General features: G+C 40.9%; 4 protein-coding genes and 2 long non-coding RNA genes across 10 annotated transcripts; 2 read left to right on the top strand and 4 right to left on the bottom strand.

The window, feature by feature from the left end:
* Positions 1-770: 770 nt before the first annotated feature.
* On the bottom strand, positions 771-5,792 carry LOC132910439 (uncharacterized). Its single transcript, XR_009658775.1, has 3 exons — positions 5,566-5,792; positions 2,612-3,755; positions 771-1,234 (listed from the first exon to the last, which is right to left on the bottom strand). It is a non-coding gene; the product is annotated as an uncharacterized LOC132910439 (long non-coding RNA).
* Positions 5,793-17,273: 11,481 nt separating this feature from the next.
* Positions 17,274-18,584, bottom strand: LOC132910432 (calcium and integrin-binding family member 3). The gene is made up of 4 exons (XM_060966123.1): positions 18,336-18,584; positions 18,150-18,270; positions 17,860-18,037; positions 17,274-17,551 (listed from the first exon to the last, which is right to left on the bottom strand). The coding sequence occupies exons 1-4, from the start codon at positions 18,419-18,421 to the stop codon at positions 17,334-17,336; spliced, it is 603 nt and encodes a 200-aa protein (XP_060822106.1). The 5' UTR covers positions 18,422-18,584; the 3' UTR covers positions 17,274-17,333.
* Positions 18,585-18,734: 150 nt separating this feature from the next.
* Positions 18,735-21,001, bottom strand: LOC132910425 (protein misato). Its single transcript, XM_060966110.1, has 5 exons — positions 20,686-21,001; positions 20,538-20,618; positions 19,994-20,446; positions 19,116-19,920; positions 18,735-19,011 (listed from the first exon to the last, which is right to left on the bottom strand). The coding sequence occupies exons 1-5, from the start codon at positions 20,761-20,763 to the stop codon at positions 18,803-18,805; spliced, it is 1,626 nt and encodes a 541-aa protein (XP_060822093.1). The 5' UTR covers positions 20,764-21,001; the 3' UTR covers positions 18,735-18,802.
* A 48-nt stretch (positions 21,002-21,049) lies between these two features.
* Positions 21,050-22,322, top strand: LOC132910440 (uncharacterized). The gene is made up of 2 exons (XR_009658776.1): positions 21,050-21,186; positions 21,255-22,322. It is a non-coding gene; the product is annotated as an uncharacterized LOC132910440 (long non-coding RNA).
* Positions 22,323-22,447: 125 nt separating this feature from the next.
* On the bottom strand, positions 22,448-24,755 carry LOC132910428 (G patch domain and ankyrin repeat-containing protein 1 homolog). 4 transcript variants are annotated; one of them, XM_060966116.1, is made up of 3 exons: positions 23,319-24,445; positions 22,740-22,947; positions 22,448-22,630 (listed from the first exon to the last, which is right to left on the bottom strand). In XM_060966116.1, the coding sequence occupies exons 1-3, from the start codon at positions 24,315-24,317 to the stop codon at positions 22,461-22,463; spliced, it is 1,377 nt and encodes a 458-aa protein (XP_060822099.1). In that variant the 5' UTR covers positions 24,318-24,445; the 3' UTR covers positions 22,448-22,460. The 4 variants fall into 4 exon arrangements, 2 of the variants coding, with proteins under 2 accessions (XP_060822099.1, XP_060822098.1); XR_009658774.1 differs by lacking the exon at positions 22,448-22,630 and adding an exon at positions 24,452-24,755 and having other exon boundaries at positions 22,737-22,968; positions 23,112-24,356; XR_009658773.1 differs by lacking the exon at positions 22,448-22,630 and having other exon boundaries at positions 22,737-22,968; positions 23,081-24,445.
* Positions 24,756-25,104: 349 nt separating this feature from the next.
* LOC132910435 (mitochondrial import inner membrane translocase subunit Tim10) lies at positions 25,105-26,111 on the top strand. Of its 2 annotated transcripts, none has more exons than XM_060966126.1 (2): positions 25,105-25,282; positions 25,485-26,111. In XM_060966126.1, the coding sequence occupies exon 2, from the start codon at positions 25,659-25,661 to the stop codon at positions 25,932-25,934; it is 276 nt and encodes a 91-aa protein (XP_060822109.1). In that variant the 5' UTR covers positions 25,105-25,282; positions 25,485-25,658; the 3' UTR covers positions 25,935-26,111. The 2 variants fall into 2 exon arrangements, with proteins under 2 accessions (XP_060822109.1, XP_060822110.1); XM_060966127.1 differs by having other exon boundaries at positions 25,105-25,286.
* The last annotated feature ends 101 nt before the right edge of the window (positions 26,112-26,212 follow it).

The following is a 26,212-nucleotide window of genomic DNA, read 5'->3' as shown; positions in this document are numbered from 1 at the left end:
TGTAAATCAACGGTGGCGTACGAACAAGAGTTTATAAAAAATTACGAAAATCCAGTCGGTATCGAATCGTACTTCTCCATGTATTGGAACGTGGCGCCCCCTAAGTTTATTGCAAATACGTAAGTCAATTTTTTATCTAGTCTCTGTTAGGAATTAGTGGAATTTATATTTTATTAAATAAATATAGTCCTATAGTTTAATTCGTTTCTCCTAGGTAAGTGTATATCGGTTTACAATTCTTTTTACTTCTTTCTTTATTTCCGATGCAATATAAAAATGAATCTATCAGAACATATATCTTTTAATTTGAGAACTTCCGTATAGAAAGAGTATAATTGCCTGTTTTTATTCGCCCGTGTTCGAATTTATTTGTAAGACGTGCTGATCGATAAGACAATGCCGAAGTTTGATTTCTTGGTATACGAAATATGACTACGCAAGAAAACGAAATATCGATGTCTGTAAGTTCTGAAATGTCCTTAATAGGTAATCGAGTCACGTGGCAATGACACTACTAGTATAATTACAAATGCCTAACCCGTAGATTTTCATGCAGAAGGAATACAGAAATGTTCGAAGCATGTAAGGCGCGATCTTTTTCTATTTATCGTGTTTCGATGTTGTTTATTCTACAAGACATCTTTCTTTCATCGATATGGTCAGTAAGTATTTATCGGGATTTCTGGGGTCTTAGAGAATATTTTTATTCTTTCTTTTTGAAAATTTATATTTATTTACAATATATATATATATATACATGATTTTTTTTTTTAATACTTATGGTTATATGTATTTAAAGATTGCAATCATTTTTACATCCATCGGTTTGCGGTTACTTGAGTAGCAAATCGAAACGGGGAAGAAGAATCGGTGGAGTTGATATGGCGAGGAGCTTAACTCCGGTAACCTAGCTTTATGATGTCGAATAATACTCATACAGCTAGATAACCAAAGAAAATGTCCGCGCCAAGATCTTCTTGTTGCCTGGAGTGTTGAAATACCTGCAAGTTTAGTCGTTCCAGCCAATCAAATCGTCGAGAATCGAAAACCTTCTTTGTTGCCGGCCTATTCATCCGACAATGTCGGGCCTTCTATTCTCGAGATCGTAAAAATCGGTAAACATACGGATCGATCGTTAACGGCTGTTTATAGGAGCGAGCGTCTCCCTCTCGATCGAAAATCCACTATTTCCCGGTGCAGATAATGGCATGCACGTGTCGATAGTGTCCCCACTCTGTAACAGAAAGAACGGAGAAATCGGAAATCGCTTTACAACAATCGTCCCTTTGTCGCGTAACCACGAATTGATTGATATGCGCACGGGTTTGAAAAGTGAAACACAACCGTTGACATTTCGGAGTGAAAGTTAGTCGGTAAGACGGGCCTTCGGGTAGAGGATAGCCAGAGGCTACGAGCGTATATCTGGAAATTTTTCCATCGTTACCAGGCCAAAGTCATTCTCTTCCTAAAAGCATGATATGGAAAGCACCGAATGTAGAGAAAGCGGCGGGCATACGGTCACACGGTGTAACGTTTTCGATTTGCGTTGCTCGCTCCAAGTCGTTTAAGTGAAACGTAAATGGTCGAAGAAACGAGGCGATACGGTTTTGCTGAATCGTAGAACGCGCAACACGTTATATCGTTGCGTCATAATTACATTGGCTCCGTGCATCTTGCGGTATCATCGAGTTTCCTGGTTGCCATTTCCGACTGACTGATTCACAACTTTAATAAAAGTTATATCTGCAGAACACGAATATATCCAGATACAGAGATAAACTTCAGATTCCGAGAAATATCACGTGTAAATCATAAGGCGCACGTAAAATGTGACGAATGTTAACCGAAGTACTCTACTCAAGTCGGACGATATTCGTTAGAAAGAAAAGGAGATTCGTACGTTCAATCGTTGGTTTTACCGTCGATTATTGTTCGGAATGTAATCTATATTTCGTGGTCGTAGCAACGATTTTGATACCCAATGCTGTGCTTTTCATTCGGTCAGTCCACCAGTAGACCAGTACAAATGTTTCGTAAGAACTACCATTTGGAGAAAGTTATGATCTCACGCTGTAGTACACGCGTGGCTGACTTCTATTTTATCATCAAGCTGTTCGGTGCTTCCCGCGCTTCTCCTCGCCTCTTTATCTGTGCAACTTCTCAATCTCGATATGAAATATACGGGTATGGACTTTTCGGAAGACCACCGCCTTGCACAATGAGAATCTGACACATTTGCGAATAATTTTATATTTAAATAACACGCTTATCGAATCTGATAGGCGGGGAAATACGCCAGTATTAGCCGCCTTATCGAATTTCGCAACAGATAATTTAAAAAATTGCGACACGATCTTTACTCTTTTTACTTTTTCGTTGATCCGTAATTTTTGAGAATGTAAAAATACGTTTGCGAACATCCAACGATGAAATATTTGTCTGAAATGAAATCGACGGCGGTAGATGGTTCGATAGAAACGATGCCGCGAGCGAATATCGTACTTACATCTCCGTGCACGCGTTTTATCACGAGAGTGAAAGTGCAAAAGATCCCATTAAGAAAAGAGTAAAAGATGGAAAAATAAAGAAAGAAGAACCGTGGTATACTCACCTGAAAAACTGCCGGTTTATTTCTGGTTCGCTCTCGTATCGAGCGTAACAGGAAGACTGATCGGAAAGATTTAGACTCGATTCAACGATAATCCCCGACTTTCTAAAACTCAATTTTCTTTATTTTTTCTCCCCGTTGAAAGCTGCTACAGCAACAAAGGCAACTGAGATTTCTAGCCTACTTTACCGCTGGAATGGCTTATCCAAGTTGTACAAGTCCATCGTCACGTACCTACAGCAAATACGAGTGAGTATCTATCTTTTATGATAAGCCGACCTTCGATTCGTTCCATTTGTTCGTCACGGCTCGTTGTTGTAGCTAACCTATGTAATTGTCGTACGTTCTCGTAGGAAAAACGCCAGTGCCGAAAACCAAAATACATAGAAGCGATTGCAGCTCGTTACCAAAATTGCGCTGACAATTCGCTAAGAATTTTGCAATAACGGGGAAGATTTCTTGCAGGAATCGGTGACCGTTGCTCGAAGCTGAAAAATATTTTCGGTGTTATTGAATCTCAGTGCTGGTCGGTTTAACGGTCTAATTAACAGTTCACGATTTAATTAACAATCTGGTGTCCAACCGTGGCATTGCAGGGTCTTTGCACGATACGTCTTATTGACCGTACGTTTTATCGAGAACTTTTCCGTTCCGTTCCTGAATTCGTTGCGCAACGATCAGAGATCCTGTTCGTGGCCGTTACGCGTCGACACGCGTGTTTTCTAAATCGCTAACTTACCCCCGCAGTGAAAAATCATGACGGCAGGAGGTTAACAGGCCGGTGGACAGAAATTTCACGAGCTAACGTTTCGAACGTGGTTACCCGTGGTAAATTGGTTTCCTAACGAGGTCGGTTTCCGATGTGACTTCCAATCGTTTACGCAAACACAGCTGTACGAGTACTTGAGATAATCGGGGCTAATGTCGCTTCACTTATAGTCATTATCACTTCGAATGTGGTTATCGAGCTTGATTTAACTTTCCTGCCGCGCTGCAACGGATTCAAAGGCGCGAAAAAAAAGAAGCCTCTCGACGAGAAGATTCGCGGGATTTTCCTCGTTATTTCCTAAAATATCTTTCGCGTCTCGTGATTACTCGTGATTGACGCACCTCTACGAAAGCTAGTTTCCTCTGTTTACTGTCTCTCCTGTGAAAAACAAATTGATACAACGATTATTCGACAAAAATGTTTCGAGCCTTAAATAATGAGATTCAAACAATGAGATTAAAAATAGAGTCGCTAAACGTCGAAGAGGCGGACGACGTTTCGCAGATTCTGGCGGTCGAATCCTAAAGGATGAACTGGCGCTTAAGTCAAGCGAAAAGTAATCTTTTCGTTTAAGTGTTTGTAGTCCACAATTAATAGGAGGAAACACGTCACGGTTAAATAGTACCTGTCTCGTTATTTACCTAACAAACGGAACGGTTTAACTTGCAAATTAATTTACAGTCGCCAATTGCGTAGTTGTTTGACTTTATCTCCTAATATAACGTAGGATCGGTGAAGTTACCAAGGATCGAAATTTTCAAATTAAAATTTTGCTGTTTTACGAGGAACCGGTTATTCGGTGACACTCGGACCCGTTTCGTCGGTGTCACTCGCAACGAATCGAAGGATTCGCATCACCAATGTTCCATATACACGCGCTGCAGTCGAACGCGGCTATGCATATGTGCGTTTTATTTCTCGGTCGCTCGCTCTACCGTGCAAATCTCGAATGCATTCGCCGGTACGTTGAAGATCGTTCGCGATACAGGCTTCCGCAATGCCATAACGCTACCGCACCGCCGCGTCGCGTCGCGTCGCGTCGATCTTTGTAGCTGTGACGCAGAAAAGACGATCTTTTTTGCTGCTTGACGGGCACAAAAAAAAAAAAAAAAAATAAGATACGAACAGGTTTGTCGAAGTAGACGCGCGAGTCACGTTCGTGAGAATCGATTTGAAATTTTTTTTCGAAATAAGAGGAGAACGATCGTGGAGACGTCGTATATTAATTAAGTCGTTTAATGGTTGATACGTTGAAAGCTACAGCCGATGCGTCTTATTAATTAATGCGTAACGGTTTTCGGTTATATTATTACGTCCTCGCGCTAATAACACCAGTTTCAAGATGAAAACGGTTTTCAGTTAAGGCTTTAACGTCAATAAGAACTTGAAGTCGCTGCGCGAGACAAATTTAAAAGTCAACTCTGGCGATTCGAGGTAAAATTTGAAAAACGTCGTTCGTTCGGTTCGAGCGAGTTTATTTTCGAACATCCGTGCGGACGAAATCTGAAAAGGAAGGACGGTATTAGGAACGTCGCGTAAAATTTGGAGCGTATGGAAGAACAAGAGGAACAAGAGCGTTCGAACGACGGTTATTTTTCCACGGTAGTCAGATGCAACCTGTTGCTAAGAGGCTCGAGGAAATTCGCACGCGAAACGGTGCGAATCGGCAACGAGTAGACTCGGCTCTTGGAGCAGCGCGAAGAATCGAGCGAGAAGAAACGTCGAAGTTTTCGAGTTTAAACCGCGAAGTCTTCTAGATAAACAGGGGAAAGAAATAGAGAACGATGGAATGACCACTCGAGGAGAGAATAGACGATAGGAAGGGAACGGATAACCGAGAACTAAATAGGTAAAAACGTAAACACGGCAATTTTCGCCTCGATTTTGTCAGGCGATCGAATTTACCGGTGATCAACGATTTATACAACTTCCGTTATTAAATTCCAATTGAAAGCTTTTCGTGCTAATTAATCAGACTTTGGGATTAGAATGCGTTGTCCTTGCGGAGATAATCGTTTCTTTAATCGAATGGAAGAGAATTTAATTGAAGGTAAGCTGCTCCGAAATAAAAATTTTGTTTGGAATCGAAATTTGGAGTAGGATTTAGAGGTTCGAAGATCGAATCGAACGGTGTCCGAATCGGTGACGCGGCTATGTCTTTTGGTACGAAAAAGAGAGGAGAGCATACCTGTTGCTCGGAGTCGAGGACACGGCCGAGTCGATACGTGAATTTTAAGTCCGCTACTGCTTGCTCCGTCTTACCAAGGGCACATAGACTCGGATCAAAAGAAGAGGAAAGAGAGGAGTCACACCTGGCGCGGTACGAGATGAGATCACTACCGCACTCACTGATCAACTGGCCCCGCGCCCCACGTCCGGGGCCGCACGCACCTTTCGCGTTACCCCTGCCCCCTCGAACTCCGGAACCTAGAGCTCGTTGCCCCCCTCGGGGTCCTTTCGGCCTGTTCAGTCCCCTCTACGTCCTCTTTACCTCTTCAGCTTCGCTTCGAACGCTCATTGGTCCGTTCAAATCGACGTCGTGACGTCATCGAACCGAACTGCCGGTATACGTACGAGATTCTCTCTCGAACGAGTCTCTCTCTTCTCTTTCCTTTCCTCTCCTTACCCCTCTGCTTTCTACCCCGCTACGTTTCGCTGCTTACCGCTCCACTCCCCCTCGCGGACCCTCCCTTTTCTTTCGTCTCTTCTTTCCCCCGTGTGCTCTTCACTCGGTCTCTTCTTTCCTCGAGCCGACTACCTGTCCTCCTACCTATATACATCCGTCTTCTATCGTTCTCTTCTTCTCCCTCTCCTTCTTTGGTCGGTCTTCTCGTTTGGCCGGCTCTCTCGCAACTTTACCGCGGCATCCCTGTCTTTCTACCTGGTTGATTCGTTCTTTATCGTGTTGCCTCGTTTGCCTTTCCTCACGCCGGCATCTCGTTCTTCTCGTTCTCCTCGTTCTCCTCGTTCCCGAATACTCTTCTGGTTTGCCGCGAGTTCACGATCCTTCCACGCGGCGCGGCGTCTCCTATATTCCCCTCTTGTCTCTATCGTTTTATAGGTATCCGTTGACCCGCGTGCCTTTTTCCCACTTTTTGTCCTCCAAGATCCTCGTCGATTCTTCGAGAGGAGGTTGCGTTTCGTTCGCCAGTGGGTCGCCCCATCGTCTCGTTTTTCTCACTTTCTTCACTGTCAGCGTGGACGCTCCAATTTCCAATTCCTCTGTTCGGCACGATGTACGACGCGATGTTCGATGTTCGAAGCTCTCTTCTTCCCCGTCTATGGCTGTCGTGTCGTTGGCCGGTGCGTATCGGCGACTCGAATCCGAACGTTCGAAGGAGCGCGGATCCATCGAGTCGAATCGTAGTTTCTTTGCTGCGGGTCGGTCGCGGCTATACCGGTCGCCGGCCGACGAGATTGTCCGCAAGAGGTTCGCCGCCGTGGTTGCCGCCACCGTCACCGCCACCGCCACCGCCACCGCCATCGCCACCGCCACCGCCAACGTCGTCGCCACAACGGAGCGAGAGTAGCCCGCCAGGTATATAGGGAGACAGAAAAAGGGAAAAAAGGACGCATTCCAACGGCTATAGTCGGTCCATAACGATTCCTATACGTTGAGAGTGCGCAACGAACAACCAATGACCCCTCTACCGATCTCTCGCGCCTCCTCCTTTTCCCTCCTTCCCACCCTCCTTTTTCTCTTTCCTTTCACATCCTCTCCTTCTCCGTTTCTCCTCTTCCTCCTGTTCTCTCTTCTGCGTTTTGCACGTTTCCACGTGTCTCGTCTCGTCTTGTCCCTCTTTTTCTTTCCTCTGTCTTCTTTTCCCTTCTCTTCTCTCTTCTCTTCTGTCCTCGCTCACCGGTCGTTTCGCTCGCGTACCTGTCTACGTACGTTTACCTGTACGTGTGCGCCGCGTACACCGCGATCGAGGTGAAGGCTCGGCCTCGTACGTACCTCTCTACGTAGCCGGTCTGTCCTCTCGTTTTTCGAAGAAAATTCACGACGTCACCGCAATGATCGCCGACGGAGTCGAATATTTCTCGAACGCCCGAACCGCCTCTGTTACTTGGCCCTTCTCGAATATCCTCAACGAGCACCTCGGCTTTGCGCTTCCTTTGCCAATCCGATCGATGCAACGTTTGATGCCTTCGCATCGACCATCTATCCCAAGCCCGACCCTACCTACCTGCAATTACACGAGCTCGTACAGAAGAATTCGTCGTGATTTTCTTCGTTCCGTTTGCTCACGAGGAAACTTTTCGTCGGCTTCTGTCGAATCTATTAGCGATGGAACACGAGAATTCGTGGGGACGATTCAGCAGCGCACCTGGCGTGGGAATCTCTGCGTGCCTCGACGATACGCGTTTTTTCTCGATTCCTCGGCAAAATTTCGTAACGGAATAAATCGTTGCGCTTTTATCTCGAACACGGTTGCTTTATTATCTTCGGTATTCTCGAGCGACGAATTCTTGCTCGAACGTGGGATCTAATAACTCGTTTCGAGGTGCGATAGCTACTTGGCCGTCCGATACTTTAACCCGGATGCGTTGCTCCTGCCGTAGAAAAATTGCCACTCGCAACGTCTATCGTCTGCTCGTCGCCATCCGCGTGTCTTACTTACTAATTGGCGGTACGTGACGTCGAATGTAAAATATATTTTCAGTCTCGAGTTTAAATCGCACATTAAGCGTGTGGCGTGCCACGAAAACGACGGCTATTTCGGCCACGGCTCGACGCTCGTTGTTCCAAGGCAATCGCTCTTTTCTTTTTTTTTTTCTTTTTTTTTTTTTACACGACTGTTTAGTTGGTTGGAGAATAAGGGCCAGCTAAAAGTAACCCTAAAAATAATTAGTTTCGGAGGGAAGATTTCTTTTCCGTCTTTTTCTTTCGTTCGGACGCCTTTTACGTTCAAACGCATTTATGCACCCCAAAGATACGCCTCCTTGAACGATGTAGAATCGGTTCCGCTGTCTGAAAGTACGTCCTGGGAAGTTCCGCGACTACTACACGTGTCATCCATTTTCAGTTTGTGGGAAAGGCAGCGCCGTGACGGAAGGCATGTGCACGAACGGGGTTTGATGTACAATTGCAATTTCAACGTTGCCAAAGGTCACAGGATGAAAGATCGATGGTTGGCGATTCTCGAAAATAATTTGGTCGTAGCGAATAACAGCGAAGCGCTTCGTTATTCACGCTTCGTAGCCGCGAGCGTGGCACTTAGTTTGCTTTTCGATTTTTCGATTCGACAGACGCAAACTAACGATTTTCTTTTCTCGAAAATAAATTCGTTCTTTATTCGGTTGAAACAGCAGGAAACAAAGAACCGGCGAACTTTCGGACCCCAACTTATTCTTGGAATGTTATTGCAACGTTAAGCCGTACGTGACGCTTACGTGAATGAAATTTTGCATGCGTATCGCTTTGCCCTGGAGTGGCAGGACCTCGAAGGTCGAATTCGATATTGCTTTTTCGGCTTGTACCACAAATTTACACCGGCAAATCGACGACATGTACCGCAAGAATATCTGCGTTTCTTCCCTCTCTTTTATCAAGAATCCTCTGTTCCATGCAGGTACGAGATTATCGATGAGAAATCCAGGATACGGTCGACCATTTCTATTCAAGATCGGACAACTGGAGAGAACAGAGAAATAACCGAACGAATTGTACCAGAGGATCCTCGAAGGTAAATGGAAAATCTGTCTAGGTACTACAATTTGTGACAAAGAATTTCCTCGCTTAGTGGCCGCTTCTGAACCTTAACCGAGAACGGTGGTCGGTCAAGGACGATTTTTATTGTTCGTTTGGAAGAAGGATCCTTCGGGAGGATCGGTACTGTTATATCCCTGTTCTGGTAACTCACCTGCGTCTGTCCAGGTATAAAGCTGATTCCGCCCTGTGTACAAGCGTTGGCGTCACGAGCTGACGCCCTTCGACTTCCGCCGGATGTATGTCGTCCTTGCGTTTCTCCCCGTTTTCCTTGTATACACCTGACTTTTTATTACTTAAATCAGCCCCACTGCTACGCGTCGAATCGTTGGATCGGTCATCGGATCTCGTGAGATAACAAACGATCTCGTTCGTCGAACGATTTCGAAACTGTTCGAAAGTAAAGAAAAATCACACTTTCCTTGCATGGCGCGTCCAATTATTACATTGAGAATACACGGGTATACGTATACGTGCGAAATATACGAAGGCACATGGAAAATAAAACGCTCTGAAAATCGTGGAATCGAGGTTCTCATTCGCATTCGTTACGATTACGCGGAAGAATGTGAAACGATTTACGCGGTGGTCATGCGCTACTACCAATGAAAGCAATTTGAATAGACGCAAAGCCGTTAATCGATTAGGCGTGCAGTTCACGAAATCGTAATCGTAACAAGAAGCGAAATACGTTCCTTACGTTCAGAGATCTTTTCATGAATTTTTGATCGCTTTTGGTTGCCGTTAATCGTGGCCATTGTGCGTGATAAACGATATAAAGAGAAGAATATAAAATCGTCGATCGCACGCAGATAGAAACGTTTTTCTCTGCATTCGAAGAGATTTGTTCGACGGAAACCGCCGTAAAGCTCGAACCGTTGGCGCGATGAACGACCGTTACCGGGAGAAGACTATAGAAATCGGTTCGCACCTGCCTGGTCCGGTAAAAAGAAAAACCTACCCAGAACCCCCGTGAGCCCCGAGGTCCAAGGTAAGTTTATGGATGTCTCGCCCCTTATTCGTGACGGCCCCGGCACAGGTTTCGGGTTTAGAGAGATTTCCGACGCTCCCGTGTTTTCTTATAGGGTTGCCGCTGTCGCATCTTTCCCTCCGTGCCTATTCCTTCCTGGAATAATAATAATTCCTAATTTCACAAACATTTCGCATTTTGTGTTTGAGGTTCGCCTTCATTTTCATTGGATCGCTGTATGAAAAATTACGCTGCCAGCTATCGCGTACCGCGCGTACAGCTCGAAGATTTTAAGACGACGAAGCTGGCAACGACAGATTACGGCAGAAGGAACGGATGAAACATCGACGACAAAGTCGATTTCGAACGGTACCCTATGTAGATGTCACGGTTATCCACAGGGAAGATTCGTGCCCTCTGCTGCGAGACGCTGCTTGATACTTTCCCAATGGCTGTACCAATACGACGAATCTAATCTTTTATTTTTGCAGAATCGTTTCATTCGTTACGCGACTCGGCCAAAGCTTTGAGAAAGATCGTTCGAGTCCTTCTATTTCCTCCACCTTTCTCCAGTTATCGTTGCCTATCTTGTACGCGTGTATTTGGAAACGTATCTTCGACTCGATCGATCGATCTCTTAAACTCGGTTCGATCCTACCGAAAAAAGATCGCGCGGTTTCAACGAATAAACGCGTTGGTGGTTTCACGAGAGCATTCGGCCTAACGTTTTCTATGCGATACCGTTTCACATTTCCATACGATTAGGAATCTGAAAGGCTAATCCCCCAGGTTAACAGCTTCATTCCGTCCAGAGTTAACGATCTTCGAAACATCGCGGTCGATCGAATTTTACGATGCGTTCGAGACGATGTTTCCGTACAACGCGGGAGAAAGCGTAAAACGAACGTTGTTTCCATCGAGACAAGAAAAATTCGATCGATCGGAGCTCGATTCGACGTTGACGGAAGATACGCGAAAGAAGGATACGCGTTGCCGAGAAATCGACATTGCGGTTGCGGGTCTGGAAGTATCGAAGTCTCCGAACGACTAGATACACACGACGAACATGTTACGTCTCTTACGCCGTATGGCGATCGATCTTACAATTGTATTTTCTTAGGACGTTTTAGCTTGATAGAGCTCTTTTCACGAGGATAGCAAAAGTTTCAAGTTTCCATAGGACTTCCAGAGCGTTCGACGATTGATAAACCGTATCGGAAGGAACAAATGGCGAACGTGTAGGAAGTTGGCAACAGCAGAAGCAAGAGAATCTCGGTTGATTCTGACGGTGAAACGTGCCGAACGGAAGCCCCAGAGGTTCGAAGAAAAATCGAGATCGTTCGAGTAGGAGAGTTCTCCAAAGAGTTTCGAGAGTAAGCGAGGCTTCTGCCGAGAGAATGACTCGAGGCAGAACACCGATGATGTCATCGGTCGGCGGATACTCGCGCCTACGCTTTTCTCTCTACCAGTTTCACTGGCAGGGATACCGCGTGTGCTCCTTCTCGAAGCCACTCTACACGAATATCCAACCTCCACTGCCTCTATTCCCCTTTTCGCTTCTCTTCTCTTCTTTGCCGTTCCATTCGCTTCTCCGCGCTTCGTTTCTCTTCCTTCCACCGCCTCGAGGTCCCTCTACACTTTATATTGTACGAGGACGAGGCGAGCGATATAACGTGCCGAGGACATGCTCGATTCTACCTTCATGCCAGTCTACATTGCCGGTATATACCGGTTATGCAGATGGAGCTTGGTCTGGACCCCCTCGGCAAACCCTCCAACATAAAATCTCGTCTCTTATTCTTCTTCTTCTTCTCCTCCTTCTTCTCTTCTTTTCTCTTCTTCTTCTCCTTCTTCTTCATCATCATCGTCGTCATCATCATTATCGTCATCGTTTTCATCATCGTCGCGTTCATCCTCGTTGTAGCGCAGTCCTCCTATTTCTTGTTTCCAGTTGTTCGTTTCCTTTCTTCCCGTCTTTCTTTTCTCCTTGTTTGCCGTTCACGTGTAAGCCGCCGTTGTCGTAGTTCCTTCCGTCTCTGTCTCACGACGAGCAACGTTGCTTTTCCTTTACGCACGATCATCCGGATATACCTACGCTCGATCGTCCCTCTTTCTCGACTTTTCTGCTCGCCCTTCGTACTTCGCTCCGTCCGAACCTCTTCCTAGACGTTAAAAACGGTTAAGGTACTACGCTATGAACGAAGATTGCACAGCTTTCTCGAAGCTATTTACAGACGGATTTTTTCCCTCAAACAGGTATTTCGCCTGATAGCTGGTGAAGCTGCTTCAGACAGAAAATAAAGAATACCGATCGATCGACATACCTGTACAGTCTTAATGCGATTTAAGGTATTACGCGATTATTGGCAGATCGGGATATTCTTCTATTCGATATATATATATATATATATATATATATATGTGTGATTGTTAGGGGGAAAATTTCAATAATTTTCTATCGTTGTTTCGACGATCCCGATAAAAGAAATAAGAAGCGAACAGACAGACAGAGCCATTCCGCTGTCACTATGTTCAGGTGCGACAGATCCTTTTTGGGAAATACAATAGCTTCGTTGATCGCGAGCAAGTCAACTTCGCGGTTGAAAGAACGGCGATTAAATCGCCGCCATCTACCCGTCACCCGTACTCTTTCCAGTGCCTCGTTAAATCGACACGACTGTCCCATTCTTCTTGCGGACCCATTACTTTTCACATATTCCTTGAAAAGAAGTCACAGTTGGACGGAGCAATTAAAAGACACCGCTCGTCCCGTTCTTTGCTTCTGCTTTATCGAGATTAATCCCTATGCAATTTTTGTCTCGTAAATCAACGCACGTATAACGCGTTGCTAGCTTAGCGTTAAAAAGGCGACAGCACGGCTGAATTCACGATAGCGTTTCATTTCGAAGGGACAGAAAGTTCCGTGTCGATCGATCGACGAAAGGAACGCGCTGTTACACACGATCGCAGCGTAGAAATCTTTCCTCGAATTCTCGACGTTAACCAAAAGAACTTGTAGCGAACGATCGAATATCGATCATTGTCCTCTCTAACAGACACGAAACTACGTTTTCTGACGGCGTTGTCGTCATAATGTCACGACGACCGCAATTATTCGGCGCAACAGATCCCTTGCCTTAAGTGGCAGCGGATAATTCATCGCTTTCGATTTGACCGGCGCAATAGTCAAGTTGGATTATCACGACAACGAGCGACAACGTTAACCAGTCCACCGTTTCGTAATCTCTCGAAGCAAACGACTATGGGAGCACTTACGTGTCTACAGGATGACAATGTGTACGAGAACTTTCAAGCAGCTGAACGACAAGAATAATTCGACGTTTTTTCGCCTGCGTTCATGGTAATTCGGAAATAAATGAGAGAAGAAATCGTCGTACTTGACGACAGCTGTCGAAAATAACGAGATCGAAGGTAAAGAATGAGGAAACAAGATGCATAGGAAAAGGAAGAAATATTAAAAACTGGTGCCTCATGCGCACGAATGTTCTCGGTTTATTTGTTGATACGAAAAACGTGAGTTATTGTGCAAATAATTGCCGCGGCTGTCTACGCTTGTCACGGCTGCTTACGAGGTGTAAGCCGTGCAGACGATTACGGCTTTGCAAACAGAAGAAGAGAAGGAGAAAAACGGTGTGCACCTTTTCACCGAAATTTCAAAGAAACTTTGAATAGCGAGTAGCGTGTATCTCCTGCCGCGAGACAACGTTATAACCACGCTTCGACCATTAACAAATCAAACTCTTTTCCTCGCTTCGTAAATTACACGTTTCGGATACATTTTGATTTTATGTTTACACTTGTTCCTTCCTCTCCTTTTTTCTTCGTGTGCTTCCCCTTCTCCATTCGTTCTCGGTTATCCCGAATCGATAGAAGGAAGCCGTACGTTTATTTGCCAAAAACGTGGAAATCGCATGATATTCCACGGACGATGCGAAGGCTTTCGAATGCACGAAACGTTCGTAGAATAAATTTAGGTGGTACTTGAGCGGAAAGCTGATCTACCGGCTACGACCAGTTGCGAAACTTCTTTGAGTACCGTCGCAAAATTTTACTCGAAGCTCTCTGTATACACCGGTTCACCGTTTCGAGCTTCAAATAAAATGCAACGTGGAATCAACGAGGCGAATCATCGACGATCAAGAGCAAGCGCAATTTCGAGGATATTATCGGCACGAAGACAGTACGGGTGAAATATAATTGCGTGTGCTTTGCGAAACTTTACCGGCCGATCGAGCGCGTACGATTCCTGGCAAACGTTTGTAGAGAACGTTGAATCGTTAATGCGAGACGAAGGTTTACACGCAGCAAGAGATCGCGAACGTATTGGTTACGCATCTTTGAAGCAACTCGTCGCATTGTCAATGGATAGCCTCATAGTTCGCGGGCATTTTTATCATCTGGTTGTCCGTACGGAGAGGTAATCGTAGCGGCGAAGTTGCAATTGCCTTAAACGATTGCAACAGATCAAGATAGACCGGCGATAATATACGCGGCTCCTGTCTGGCCTACCTAAAGCCTGCCTAATCGTACGTTGAAACGCATAAATCGCATTGGTTTCGCGTAAATAAATGACGGTTCGTTCCACGAGAATAGGAAATAAAACGATATCGGCTGATTGTTGAAACGTTTCGATATAGTGGACATGGAATATTAGGGAGCAGCAGGTACTCGAGGGAACGTCAAAAAACGGCGCTCGCCTCGATTACAAATCTCACGGCGAAGATGTCCGAAGATAGCGAAAGAATATTCGAGCACCCCAATGGGGCCCATTAGGATCCAAAGGTAGTTGGGCCAGTCCTCTATCTGACTGTCCTTCTTTCTCTCTTATTCTCGATGAATCCATGGTAGAGGAGGCGGGGGATGGTTGGCCGGTCAAGCCACATTCCGTTGGCCAACCGGCTCCTTGGAACCCTTCCTCCCCCTCTTTGGTAGACGGTTCTCTATATACAAGCTCTCGCCTTCTTATGCACCACTACGATATGTGCCCACAAGACCGCCAATATTATTTCGACTAGACAGCGGTCGACTCGACGCAACCTTGTCAGAGAGCAATGCATAGGTATCTGCTTTCACGAAGTGAAACGTTACTGGGAAGAAAACCTCAAAGGTCGAGTTTAACGCGCATACTGCGTATTTGCTCGCCGCGCTACTCTTCAACTTGTAATTTTCGAAAAACACGAGCAACGCGTCCTCCTTCGCGATTCCTCTCTTTTTCTTCTATCCTTTACGTCAATTCCATTCGATCCGATTCGTTCGCGAACGCCAGTTCATCCTTCTCGTCTCTCTGCTCTTCTCCATCTATCCTATTGTTCTATATCATATATCGTATACGATATTTTTCCCGCGCGATACGCAACATTCGACGAACATCGACGAGTAACATTCGAATATTGATTACATTCGATCACCAACGAAGATCAAGCACTCGAAGATTCGTTATTCGAATACGATATACTTTACCGGCGAATGGCTCGTATTTTTGTACTTTGATCGTTCGAATCGTTTAAAACTCCATCGTCGATTAAAAACATCGAATCGAGCATACATGTACGTTCGGAATGAACGAAAGTCGGATCCCGGAATCATGAAAGTATATTTCGAGCAAACGATGTCACCGTGGCGATCGTGAGGTCGAGGTCCCGAGGAAGGTTCGAGAGATCTCCGGCGAGAGAACTCGCCCACGTAGGGTGCCGTAAAAGTTTGGTTCGAATCTGCCCTCCACCAACCGCCTTCGTCGCTATCATCCTCCAACCGTTTCCCCTCTTCTTCCGTTACTACTCTCTTAGCTTCTCTTTCGTCTTCTTCGGTTTCTCGCCCTTTTGTCATTCGTCTGCTCTCGCCACCCGCGATCTTTGCCTTTTCTCTCGTTCCTGTTTTCCTTGACTTTTTATCCCGCTTTTATCTCGATCTCTTCCTCTTCACGGTTGCTCTCCAAAACGCCGTCGACTCGCGATCTCGTCGAGACGCACCGCGTCGCATAGCGTCGACCAGGCTCAGCAATATACCTATACGGATAGCTTGGTATGGAAGGTGGTTCGCTGAGATGTTTAAGGGGAAGACTCTCCCAAGAGCGGTGATCTTCTGCCGAGCGCAAGAGCGAGATGAGTCGAAGAGACGAGGAAGGGGGCTCGCGCGCAGAGGGTGTCGACGGTGGACCCAGGAGGCAAGGGGGCCTCCTCGGACCTCGAGGGCCTGTGGACGAGCCAGCAAGAAGAACGGTAGGGATGCGAGCGGGGAAGAGAGAAGGATGAGAAGTGACCGGATGGCCTTGGTCCCAAGACTTGGTTAGTTACCGCGCGGCCGACTATAACTGGTCGAGAACTTCGTAACACACAGGGCGGTATCTCCGACTTCGACCGCTTTTTAAGACCACGGGCCACGGTACCGCGCAATGCCACATCACAGATACGAACTAGCTCCTAAAACACCAATGACGATACCGGACAATTTGATCATTTTTACGCACGATAGCTTGTAACATTTTTTTCATTCTCTGGATGACTTTCTTCCATCGCGTTTTGCAGTGACACGCGAAGATCATAGGCTCTTACCCTTTCTTTTCTTCCTCCTTTTTCTTCATTCGTTGCTCAAAATATCGGCGTCTTGTCTACGCCGTGTTACAGTACTTTCCGATTATTCACAGTGGTTCGCTGAAAACAGGACCACGCTACGATAACGCTATCGAACAGGCAACGTTCCAACTATATATTTTTGAAATATCCGGCTTTTCCTTCTTTCTTTTCAGCTGGTTTCCTTTCGTTTGTTCTTTGTTATACGTGAAATTGATTTATACATCTTTGTAAAGGATACGGAACGTTATTGGAGACTTGACTTACAGAGTTACAGGAGGTTCCTGTCTGGAGTGAAAATGAATGGCCTGGTTATTTAGCCAGCATTGCTCGTTATTGCTCAACAGGGGCAACTTATGGGGCCGTACAAGAAAGTATATCTGTGACTGGCAAGAAACTATATGGTAGCGCTTCACTAAGCGCGTACAGATTCACGGAGCTAATAATTATACTTGGTGAGTTTGCAAAACTTATTGCCCGTGGTACTCGCAGCGCATAAAGTATCAAAAATGTACCATCTATGTTTTTCTAACGCGCTAAACATCTCGATATCTGAAATTCGCAGACAAAGTAATTTTGTAATATGTATATAATATGTAATATATAGCAAAAATAAAAAGAGTAAATAAACGTATGTGTTTTGTTGACTGGCAGTAAATTTTATTAATTTTCGACAGCGATGAGAATTAAATTCTTATATGGAAAGTTGCCATGAAATCTGAGGCTCTCGTTACGACATGTTCAAACTCTAGATAGGATAAAACACCGTCACCGTCGATGTCGCTTTCTTCCAAAACCTTTCGACACACAGTGGCCACTTCGTCGGTATTCAAACCATCTTGAACCAACTGTCGACAGGTTCGTTCTAAATCATTCAATCCCAATACCCCATCTTCGTCAAAATCTGTTCGCAGAAAATTATAAAATGTTACCAGGATTCGTATAGATTTCTGTTCGAATGTCACGTCATCGCGAAAATGATAGAGAATATTATGTTCGAATCGTTTGGATTACAACGTAGTGTATAATTAATCGTGTATGCTAGAAAATCGATAGTTCTTTCGTGCAAATGATTCTCTTGTGCAACGCGAATGTCGTGTCTAGACAACGTATATATTTCTGATTCAATAGCATAGTTATAGGTACATCAGACACGACCTCGAATATTTCTCACGATCCGTTCAACTGTCTGATTCACATGGTGATTCGTACCGTAAATCTTAAAAGCGTAGAACACCTTCAAGTCTCTGGGTGCGTGTTCCGAAAAAACCGACATCATCTCAAGGAACTCCTCGAAGCAGATTCCTTCGTTTGAAACATCGGACGTCGACAATCCCGAATTCTGGCATTTTGCGAAAACCTCTGAAATTCGTTGTCTAAACGGATTTTCCTGAAACATGATCAACTGTAACTGTTTGTCGCGCACCGCGACGAGAACTTCGCGCTCACGTATGAAAAGAGTTTTAACATTGAACGAGGGCAGAAAGATTAATCTAAAGAACCTTTAATTCTGGTATGCGTGTCAAGCAAGATAGTGGTATACGAAGTGTCGATGCCTGTTGAGGCGTCATGGATCGTGGAACTGCCCCAGGGTCTCCCATGTCCCGAAACCGTTTATATATTCTAAAAAGGTATCGATGTACAAAAGAAGGATCCATAATTGTGTATACAGATCGTGCATGCAGTACCTTAAGATTTCTTTTCGGGTAAAGAACGTGCAATCTTGATAATCTTCCAATTGTTCCTCGGTGAATGTAGCTACTTTGTTTCCCATTTTATTTAATAGTAACAATGCTCGACACAGATACAACTGTTAATCTATCGGTTATACCGGTGTTTCATTTACCAGTTAGTGCTTACAACTGAGTTTTCGCACTTCCAATGTTCAATACGAAATCTAATAATCAGGGTGTGTCTTGCCGCTCCCACTTTTAGGGACGTTTCGCTCAATAATTTACGGGAAAAAGGTCGAATTTTCCATATGTTTACTTTTCTCGTAAATCCTACTAATTTTTTCCCCCGCGAGACTTTTAATCGAATAGTCAACGTCGCGTAATGGAAATAGTAGGGAGTTAAAATGACAAATCTTTTATAAATGAAAAATTGTATTGTGATAGAGAAATACGAAGTTAACCTTCGATAAAATTGATACTATTTACATGTAATGATCTTCGTAATTTTCCTTGCAATCGAGCAAGTGACTGAGGCATTCGTTAAACTCGTCCTCTTCCAATCCAGAGTCTGTGAATGCATGAAATTTCTTTATGCTTTTTATTTTGCTCAGTTGATCATGTAAAGATTCATACATTGAACTAAGGCTGTTTCCGCTATGTAAACCAGCCATAACAGGAACGGACTGAACATCTAAAAATAAAAATTGATAAATACTTGATACAAATCGTACATTTATAGTGATTCTAAGAAATAGGGAATAGAACGATTTAAATGACTGTAATTCAGAAACACACCTGTTCCTACAGGCCACCCAATAACGTCGCCGGTTTCAGTAATATTGTTATTGAAAATTTTTGGATACGGAGGTTTTATGTTCAGTGGTGATGAAATGTTTGATAAATAAGTTGCTGATGCATGACACGTGCATGCTAAATAAAGCATCATCATTTCGTGTACAGTAGAGCATCTATATGCTGGTTTTGACATTTGTTTCATTGCATCAGAAATAGGTCGTTTTAATCTTTCTTCGGAAATTCCACGTAATACTATGCTTTGCATATTTTTATCCATCGGTATGTCACAATTTGGTGTCAAACTTGTCCATAATGGTCCTTCAAATTCGTCCAGAACGTCAATCAAATCTGCTTTAGCAGTCATCGGGAACGGTAAAGTTAGGCTTGTTGCGACTGCCTTTCGACCCAGTTTATTGAGATCCGCACATAAATCGGATAAAACTACGTTTGGATATTCTTTTCGCCTGTATCTAATAGTTAATGTGTCCAATGCAGTAGCTAAAAGTGCACTGCTATGATACTTTACTTCAGAATTGTACGTCAAATGATTAAATATACGCGGTTCTCCGATTTGTGGCCAAGCTGTTTCTCCACAACATAGTGGACTAAACAATGAAGCATATTCTCCTACATGTTGCCAGCATAAAGCTGTATTGAGTATTTTAATCACGTTGGATGTAGAAGATTCAGTCTTCTTACTGTCTATACATGGAAATGACAAAATACTTTTTCCATATTCATCTCTTAGGTGTTGTATGCATGATGCCCCGATTCCAGCAAAACAATCCATAGAATCTAGAATTATCTATATTTCAAAATATTATCAATATTGCAGAATAATATGAAAACTATGTATATAAATATAAATGACCACATGCCTGAAATCCTTGCATTAAATCGCACTCTTCAACGTAAGCTCTTATTCTTTCAGAAAAGTCGTCTGAGAATTGTTCTGTATTCCATAAATTTCTTCCATAAGTAAAGATACTAAATGGATACATTGCTCCATCGTGTTTATGATGCTTAATGACATTAGATGTCCTGGGATGAAACCTAGGTAATAGATAATCTACCCACGAGCCGATGTTATTTTCCAAATTGGGAGGTGACGATGTTGAATTTGATGCTTCAGAAGATTCATCTAAACTTTTAATAAATGGAGTTTTATCGACTGCTTCTTTCTTCAAGACCTGTACCTTTTTATCATCCCATAAACATTGTTGGGCTTCTTCCGACTGAGTAACATCATATAAAGTCCCTTGTTTTTTCAGATACCCAAATGCTTCTTCCAAATCTATAAGTAGCAATCTAGGAGTGTAAGTAACTTGTTTCTGAAAAAGAAAAAGATATTCAATTGCCCTTAATAACAAATTGTACATTTTTATAGTTTCATTCTAAAAACATATTACTACACATTTATACCTTTAAGTTTTCACCTTCCCTGTATAAAACATCATGATTTATTTCAGATGGATTATCAGGATCATAAGAGAAATTAGATTCCTAAAAATATTTAAACAAAAATTAAACAATTCTAATATTCTATAACTGGTATATTTCCTCTAAATACCTGTATATTCCACCAATGACTACCGATAAAATTGGCATAATGACCTAATTGAATAGTTAATATTTCTCGAGATGTCATCTTGTAATTATGTACGTAATGTAAATTTTCATACGATGCGATGGTTACCTGCGAATAAGGTTACACCATCAAATACTACACGTGCATTATACTAGACATTTCTTGTTTCTTATATATGGCCAGACATACTACTGACAAAACATTAGAAACGAATCCTCAAATAACAAAATACATACATATTGCGTACAATTACGTATTGGCCGAAACTTTTATATATGTCATATAGCAACGCGTGACGATGAATGACAAGTAGAGCAGAGCGTAGTACTGGACTGTCTCTCTGTATAGTATATGTACATCCTATGCATTCTGTACCTGTTTTGTATATACGCAGTGTAGTGATGAGTAATGAGTATATATAATATACAATAATATAAACAACAGTAAATTTTAGTGAAAGAAAAAATATTCAGTTTAGAAATAGTAAGTAATTATAGTATCAACGATGAGAGAAAATATTCTAATGATATTAAACAATTAAAATATTATAGAAAACCACTAAATAACAGAAATGTCAAGTTTGATCTTGATTGAAGTAATAATACAATATATGTATTAGAGGAAGATATGAAACTCAATTTTTTGTTGTGATGGATATTAGACAATTTCAACATTCTGAAAATACAAGATTCAAAGAATTTAACACAATGGTCAATTTCAGATTTTTTAATGTTATAAAAAATTGATTTGATTACTCTGTCAACATTTTTTACGTTATATACATGATTATTAGGTTAGAGCCTGATCTTGTTTGCTTAAAAGGAATAGTAAGAGCTTTGTTACGTACACAACATGAAAGATATTATGTTTGGATTATGTGTGCTTTAAAATTGCAAAGCACAATATATTTATGCAAGTTTGACACAGAAATAAAAAGGAAGTGAATCGACCAAAAGTGATTTTCTTGAACATTGAGAGAATTAGGATTACAAATTTGAGCAATATATGGTAGCACATGAAATAAATTATAAACAGATAAACAAATTATTATTCCACTGCACATTTTATCTTTAATAATATTAAAAATTATTTAATATAAACTTTATTTATTATTTAGTTACACCATTCACAGATCCTGACATTTCAAAATGTGTGAACCACAATGAAGAATTTTGTTGTATATTTAAGTCAAAATTTAGTTACAATATTTTGCTTTATCTAGCTGAAGTAGATGGAATCTGTTCTCAAGTAGATAGTAGGAAAGGAACTTGTGTTAATATAATTAAAAACCATTTATCATAAGGCACTTTCTAATGGGCTACCAAATAGCAGCTTTAAAATGTTGAGTTGGTGAGCTCTGTGTTATCCTGTAGGTATTGAAAATATCATATATCCTTGTGGTAAAGATAGGTGGTAAAAATAAGGAAGGTAATGTTATTCGTTACTTTTTATAGGGTCAACAAAAAGGGGTAGAAACCTTTGTGTTGGATTTTTGAAAAAATAAAAGAAATTATTTGCGAAGAGCAAGTAAGTGTTTATATAAATTTACATATGATTCAAAACGAAATACAATTGCTGTTTTTGAACAGAATACTAATAAATCAGAATATACATTTTTACATTCATGGTACATTGAGAACATAAATTCGTCCATATTCCATGGAAAAAATTAAACAATTACTAAAATTATTTAAATGACATTAATGCACAGTTTTTGTTACTATTATTATTTTCTTTAATATCCTTATTATATGCATTTAAGAATTTTGACCTAACATTTGTTTTATGACTGACATTTCTTGATGAGACATGGGTTGTAACATTAAACCTGGAACAGGTGGATTAAGTTCTAAATCTCTCAATTCATTCACTTTAATTTTTAAATTGCTTCTTAGTTTATTAATTTCAATGTTACATTCTCTTTGATCTGTAATATAATTGTAATGTAATAATTGTAATTAATGTAGTAATAAAAATATAATTATTATTTATTTTATAAAAACATAAAAATACATAAAAGAATAACATAGAAGTACCTTTGACAAGTAACTCCTCTGCAGTTTTGGATGGCATCTTGAGTAATAATGGTCCAATAGTTACCCAAAGTTTCTCACAATTCTGCTTCTGCAGTGCCCTCATTCCAACTCTATCATTGTTTCTTCTTTTATCCAAGGCAATTATTTCTTGCCGATCAGTAAGGATCTCATTAGCTTTTTCTTCTACTTGTTGTATATGTTTTAAAGCCTTCTGTTGGTTAAAATTCATCTATAACAAGAATTATGATTAGTTAACCAAATATCATTTCACATTCAAAAATACTTTTGCAAAAATAAACATCATTATTAAGACTAAATTATAACACAGAAAATTCACATACGCATTTAGGATATATAAAAAACACAAATTACACTGTATTCAGTCTTAGAAGTATTATCAAATATTAATGGTTTATGAAATTCTTGTATATTACTTTATGACAAAGCAATGCGCAGCACTCTTTCTTTTCTAACTTCCCTATTGAGTAATTTTTCCCTGTCTTTCTTGTTTAAACACTTTGATTTAGATGTTTTAAAGTCATTAACTGCTGTAGCATCTCCAGGTTTAAAATGAGTCACTCTGTATTCTTTCTCATTGGACTGTCCTATTCCTTTTCTATCGGATTTTAGGCAGGTTTTAATCGGATATTTCATTCCTTTTCCTGTAGGACCGAGACCACCTTGTTCATCCCATCCATAATTTAAAAGCATTTGGTAACCTTTATTTTGTTTTGATATTCCATACATTATATTTGTTAATTTTGGTTTACTATTGAAAATGTGAAGTGTGGATGTCTCGTGCTTTTTCCAAGTTGTTTGGTAAAAATTAACTTTACAAATTTTACAGTAAAATCCTGTACCTTCATTGGAACATTCTTTTCTATCATCATTACCTTTATTGGTAATATCAGTGCAATTATTCAAATGTCCTACAAGCTCTGGCCTGATCTGTAATGGAACATCAATATTTGTTCCAGAAGCGTTTGCAACTGTTTCTGGTAATATTTTGTTAGGTGTAGGTTCTGACTTTTTCTTCAGCAATGCAACTATATTTAAATAATTTTTTTTTAATGCCAATTGTGCTGCAGTAAGACCAGATCTTTCTTTTGCTTTTCTATTGGCACCAAGATTTAATAAAAATTCTATAACATCTAAGTGACCACAATATGCAGCTGACATGAGAGGAGTCCAACCAAAATCATCGGTCAAATTAACATTTTCCAACGTCACATACTTTGATAGAAATTTCAGATCTTTTTGTTCTACTGCTTTCAATATAGCATTAATTGTCACTTTTTCGTTAGCAATTTGATTGTACTTTGTCCTTTCATTTGATGAAAACTGTTTCGCTGTTATAATTTGATTGTTGAATATTTTTGATTTGCAATGTTTTTGTTCCGAAGACACATCGCTTTTTTCATTTATAATTTCATCATATGCCTTTCTTGCTTCATCACTTTGAAAACCTAAGCAGTGATCTTCCTTTTCTGTAGATACTGTTGGTTCGCAAGATTCTCGAACGAATGTTTTCCATGTAACATCGATGTTATGAGAGAAAAAGTTACTTTGTTTTAACATTTTACATTTACACTATGTTTTTATATTTACGCATCAACACTAAAATTTTACGTACGTATTTAATGGTTAAATAATAATGGAAGATATTACAAAATAGCTTACTGTTGCTAACTTTTGCAATCAAACACAATTACCTTTATAACCACTGTAGTTTTATCCTCAATTCCACTGTTTTAACGCTGTATGCAACAGTCACACAAGCAGGTCTCGACGTCTCGACACTCGCTAGGGAAAACTGTCCTAAAATTGAGTCGTAAAAATTCAGCATGGAAGAGAACAGAGTGGTCGTTATGCGAGACAGACAGAGATGAGTAGAATATTTCTGTCTCTGTTTAAACATTCATAACATGTCACGCATGCGCAAAACGAGACCTTTTTTGTTTTTCATGTTGATTTTTCACGACTCAGTTTTCGGATGTTTTCTTCTATGCTTTTGGTATATGAGTGTCAAGGCTTGTTTATATGACCGTAGCATGTAGTACAGTCATGGACATAATTGTCCATTGAGTATAGTACTTTTAGATGTTAGATTAACTATGTAATATAGAATTTACTAACCATTTCAGATATCCTAAATATTTAAATTATTAATATATGATAAGTATTTAATTTTTTTAAGTTTTGTCAATGATATTATTAATTATTATTAGAAAATTTTTCAATATATAACGGTTTGTGGAAATAATTCAAGTAATTCAATGCTGCCATGTGCACTAGAAATACTTCTAAAGTTGTCTTCCACCGGCGCTGCATGTTCTATCTATGCTTTGTCTATGTTCAATGTTATATGATCGTACTACGATCTTCGCAGTCACATGGTCGCGTAGTGGCATGATTGAATGATACCGCATACTCGTATGAGCGTTTGTACAGGTATATAGACAATTAATTTTTAATGTAAGAATATTTTGTAATAATTAAAAGAGAATGGCTTTGCAAAATGTCACGAAGATAGCGATTGGATGGTAGGTATGTTGATATAAAATATAACAATCGCTGTTTTGTCGTAATAGTCTTCTTTGGTGGTTAACTTTTTACTTAAAGACTCGTAAAAGATAAATATTTTTATTTGAAACTTAGTAAGATTAATATTTCTTGAAACTTATTATTATCATCATTACTATTATATATTCCATAATCATCATTGAATAGTTCTTCTTTTTGCAGGGCTATATCTACTGTTATAGGAGTATATGCTTTTACGTGTGCGAGAAGAAGTGTAGAGGAAAAAAGATATCATATTATGAAAACAAAGCGAGTTCAACAAGATTCTGATATTGCTAACTGAATTATTTATTCATTTTAAATATTATTAAATAATAAGCGGTAGTTATCTAAAAAATGGCTGGATTACCTCAGTTTAGCGAAGAACAATTAAAGCTAGTGCAAGATATAGAAATAGAAATGATGACTGATATGTTTCATCGCATGACAGCAGCATGTCACAGGAAATGTATTCCACCAAAGTATGTCACTTCAGAACTAAGTAAAGGTGAATCGGTGTGTCTGGATCGTTGTATTGCTAAATATTTGGATGTACAAGAACGTATTGGTAAAAAACTTCAACAAATTTCCTTGCAAGAAAGCAAACTTGTAGAACAATCAAAATTAAGTTAAATAAAATGAAATAAAATATTAATTTGTTAATATAAATATCAGTAGAAATCTCATTTTTATGCATTTAACAGCTTTCTCTTTAGGAGATGTATAATCTTTTTGGTGGACGCAATTTAATGAAAAATGAAGTTCTTTTTGTATGTTCTGTAAAGTACTAAAATAAATTGTAGTAACAAATTTATTCTGTATTCAATTGTACAGTATGAATAATGTAAATATAATTAGCGAAGCATTTAATATTTCGAAGTAACCAAATAAAAATTCAATTTGTTGCTGTC

The sequence above is a fragment of the Bombus pascuorum genome, chromosome 9 (genome assembly GCF_905332965.1).
Source record: "Bombus pascuorum chromosome 9, iyBomPasc1.1, whole genome shotgun sequence".
Classification (NCBI taxonomy): domain Eukaryota; kingdom Metazoa; phylum Arthropoda; class Insecta; order Hymenoptera; family Apidae; genus Bombus; species Bombus pascuorum.
The sequence above is the reverse complement of the archived record's forward strand: the minus strand, read 5'-3'. Positions and strand labels throughout refer to the sequence as shown.

What these genes read in the sequence shown, in the direction of transcription:
- LOC132910432 (XM_060966123.1), bottom strand. Translation starts at nt 18,421, where the DNA reads ATGGGAAACAAAGTAGCTACATTCACCGAGGAACAATTGGAAGATTAT. An exon ending in ACCCGAAAAGAAATCTTAAG is followed by an intron (nt 18,271 to 18,335) that starts GTACTGCATGCA and finishes ATACCTTTTTAG; the next exon opens with AATATATAAACGGTTTCGGG. An exon ending in CTACGCTTTTAAGATTTACG is followed by an intron (nt 17,552 to 17,859) that starts GTACGAATCACC and finishes TTCTGCGAACAG; the next exon opens with ATTTTGACGAAGATGGGGTA.
- LOC132910425 (XM_060966110.1), bottom strand. Translation starts at nt 20,763, where the DNA reads ATGACATCTCGAGAAATATTAACTATTCAATTAGGTCATTATGCCAAT. An exon ending in ATTTAATGCAAGGATTTCAG is followed by an intron (nt 19,921 to 19,993) that starts GCATGTGGTCAT and finishes TTTGAAATATAG; the next exon opens with ATAATTCTAGATTCTATGGA. An exon ending in TGGGTGGCCTGTAGGAACAG is followed by an intron (nt 19,012 to 19,115) that starts GTGTGTTTCTGA and finishes TTTTATTTTTAG; the next exon opens with ATGTTCAGTCCGTTCCTGTT.
- LOC132910428 (XM_060966116.1), bottom strand. Translation starts at nt 24,317, where the DNA reads ATGTTAAAACAAAGTAACTTTTTCTCTCATAACATCGATGTTACATGG. An exon ending in CCAATGAGAAAGAATACAGA is followed by an intron (nt 22,948 to 23,318) that starts GTGACTCATTTT and finishes AACCAACAGAAG; the next exon opens with GCTTTAAAACATATACAACA. An exon ending in AGAGGAGTTACTTGTCAAAG is followed by an intron (nt 22,631 to 22,739) that starts GTACTTCTATGT and finishes ATTATATTACAG; the next exon opens with ATCAAAGAGAATGTAACATT.
- LOC132910435 (XM_060966126.1), top strand. Translation starts at nt 25,659, where the DNA reads ATGGCTGGATTACCTCAGTTTAGCGAAGAACAATTAAAGCTAGTGCAA.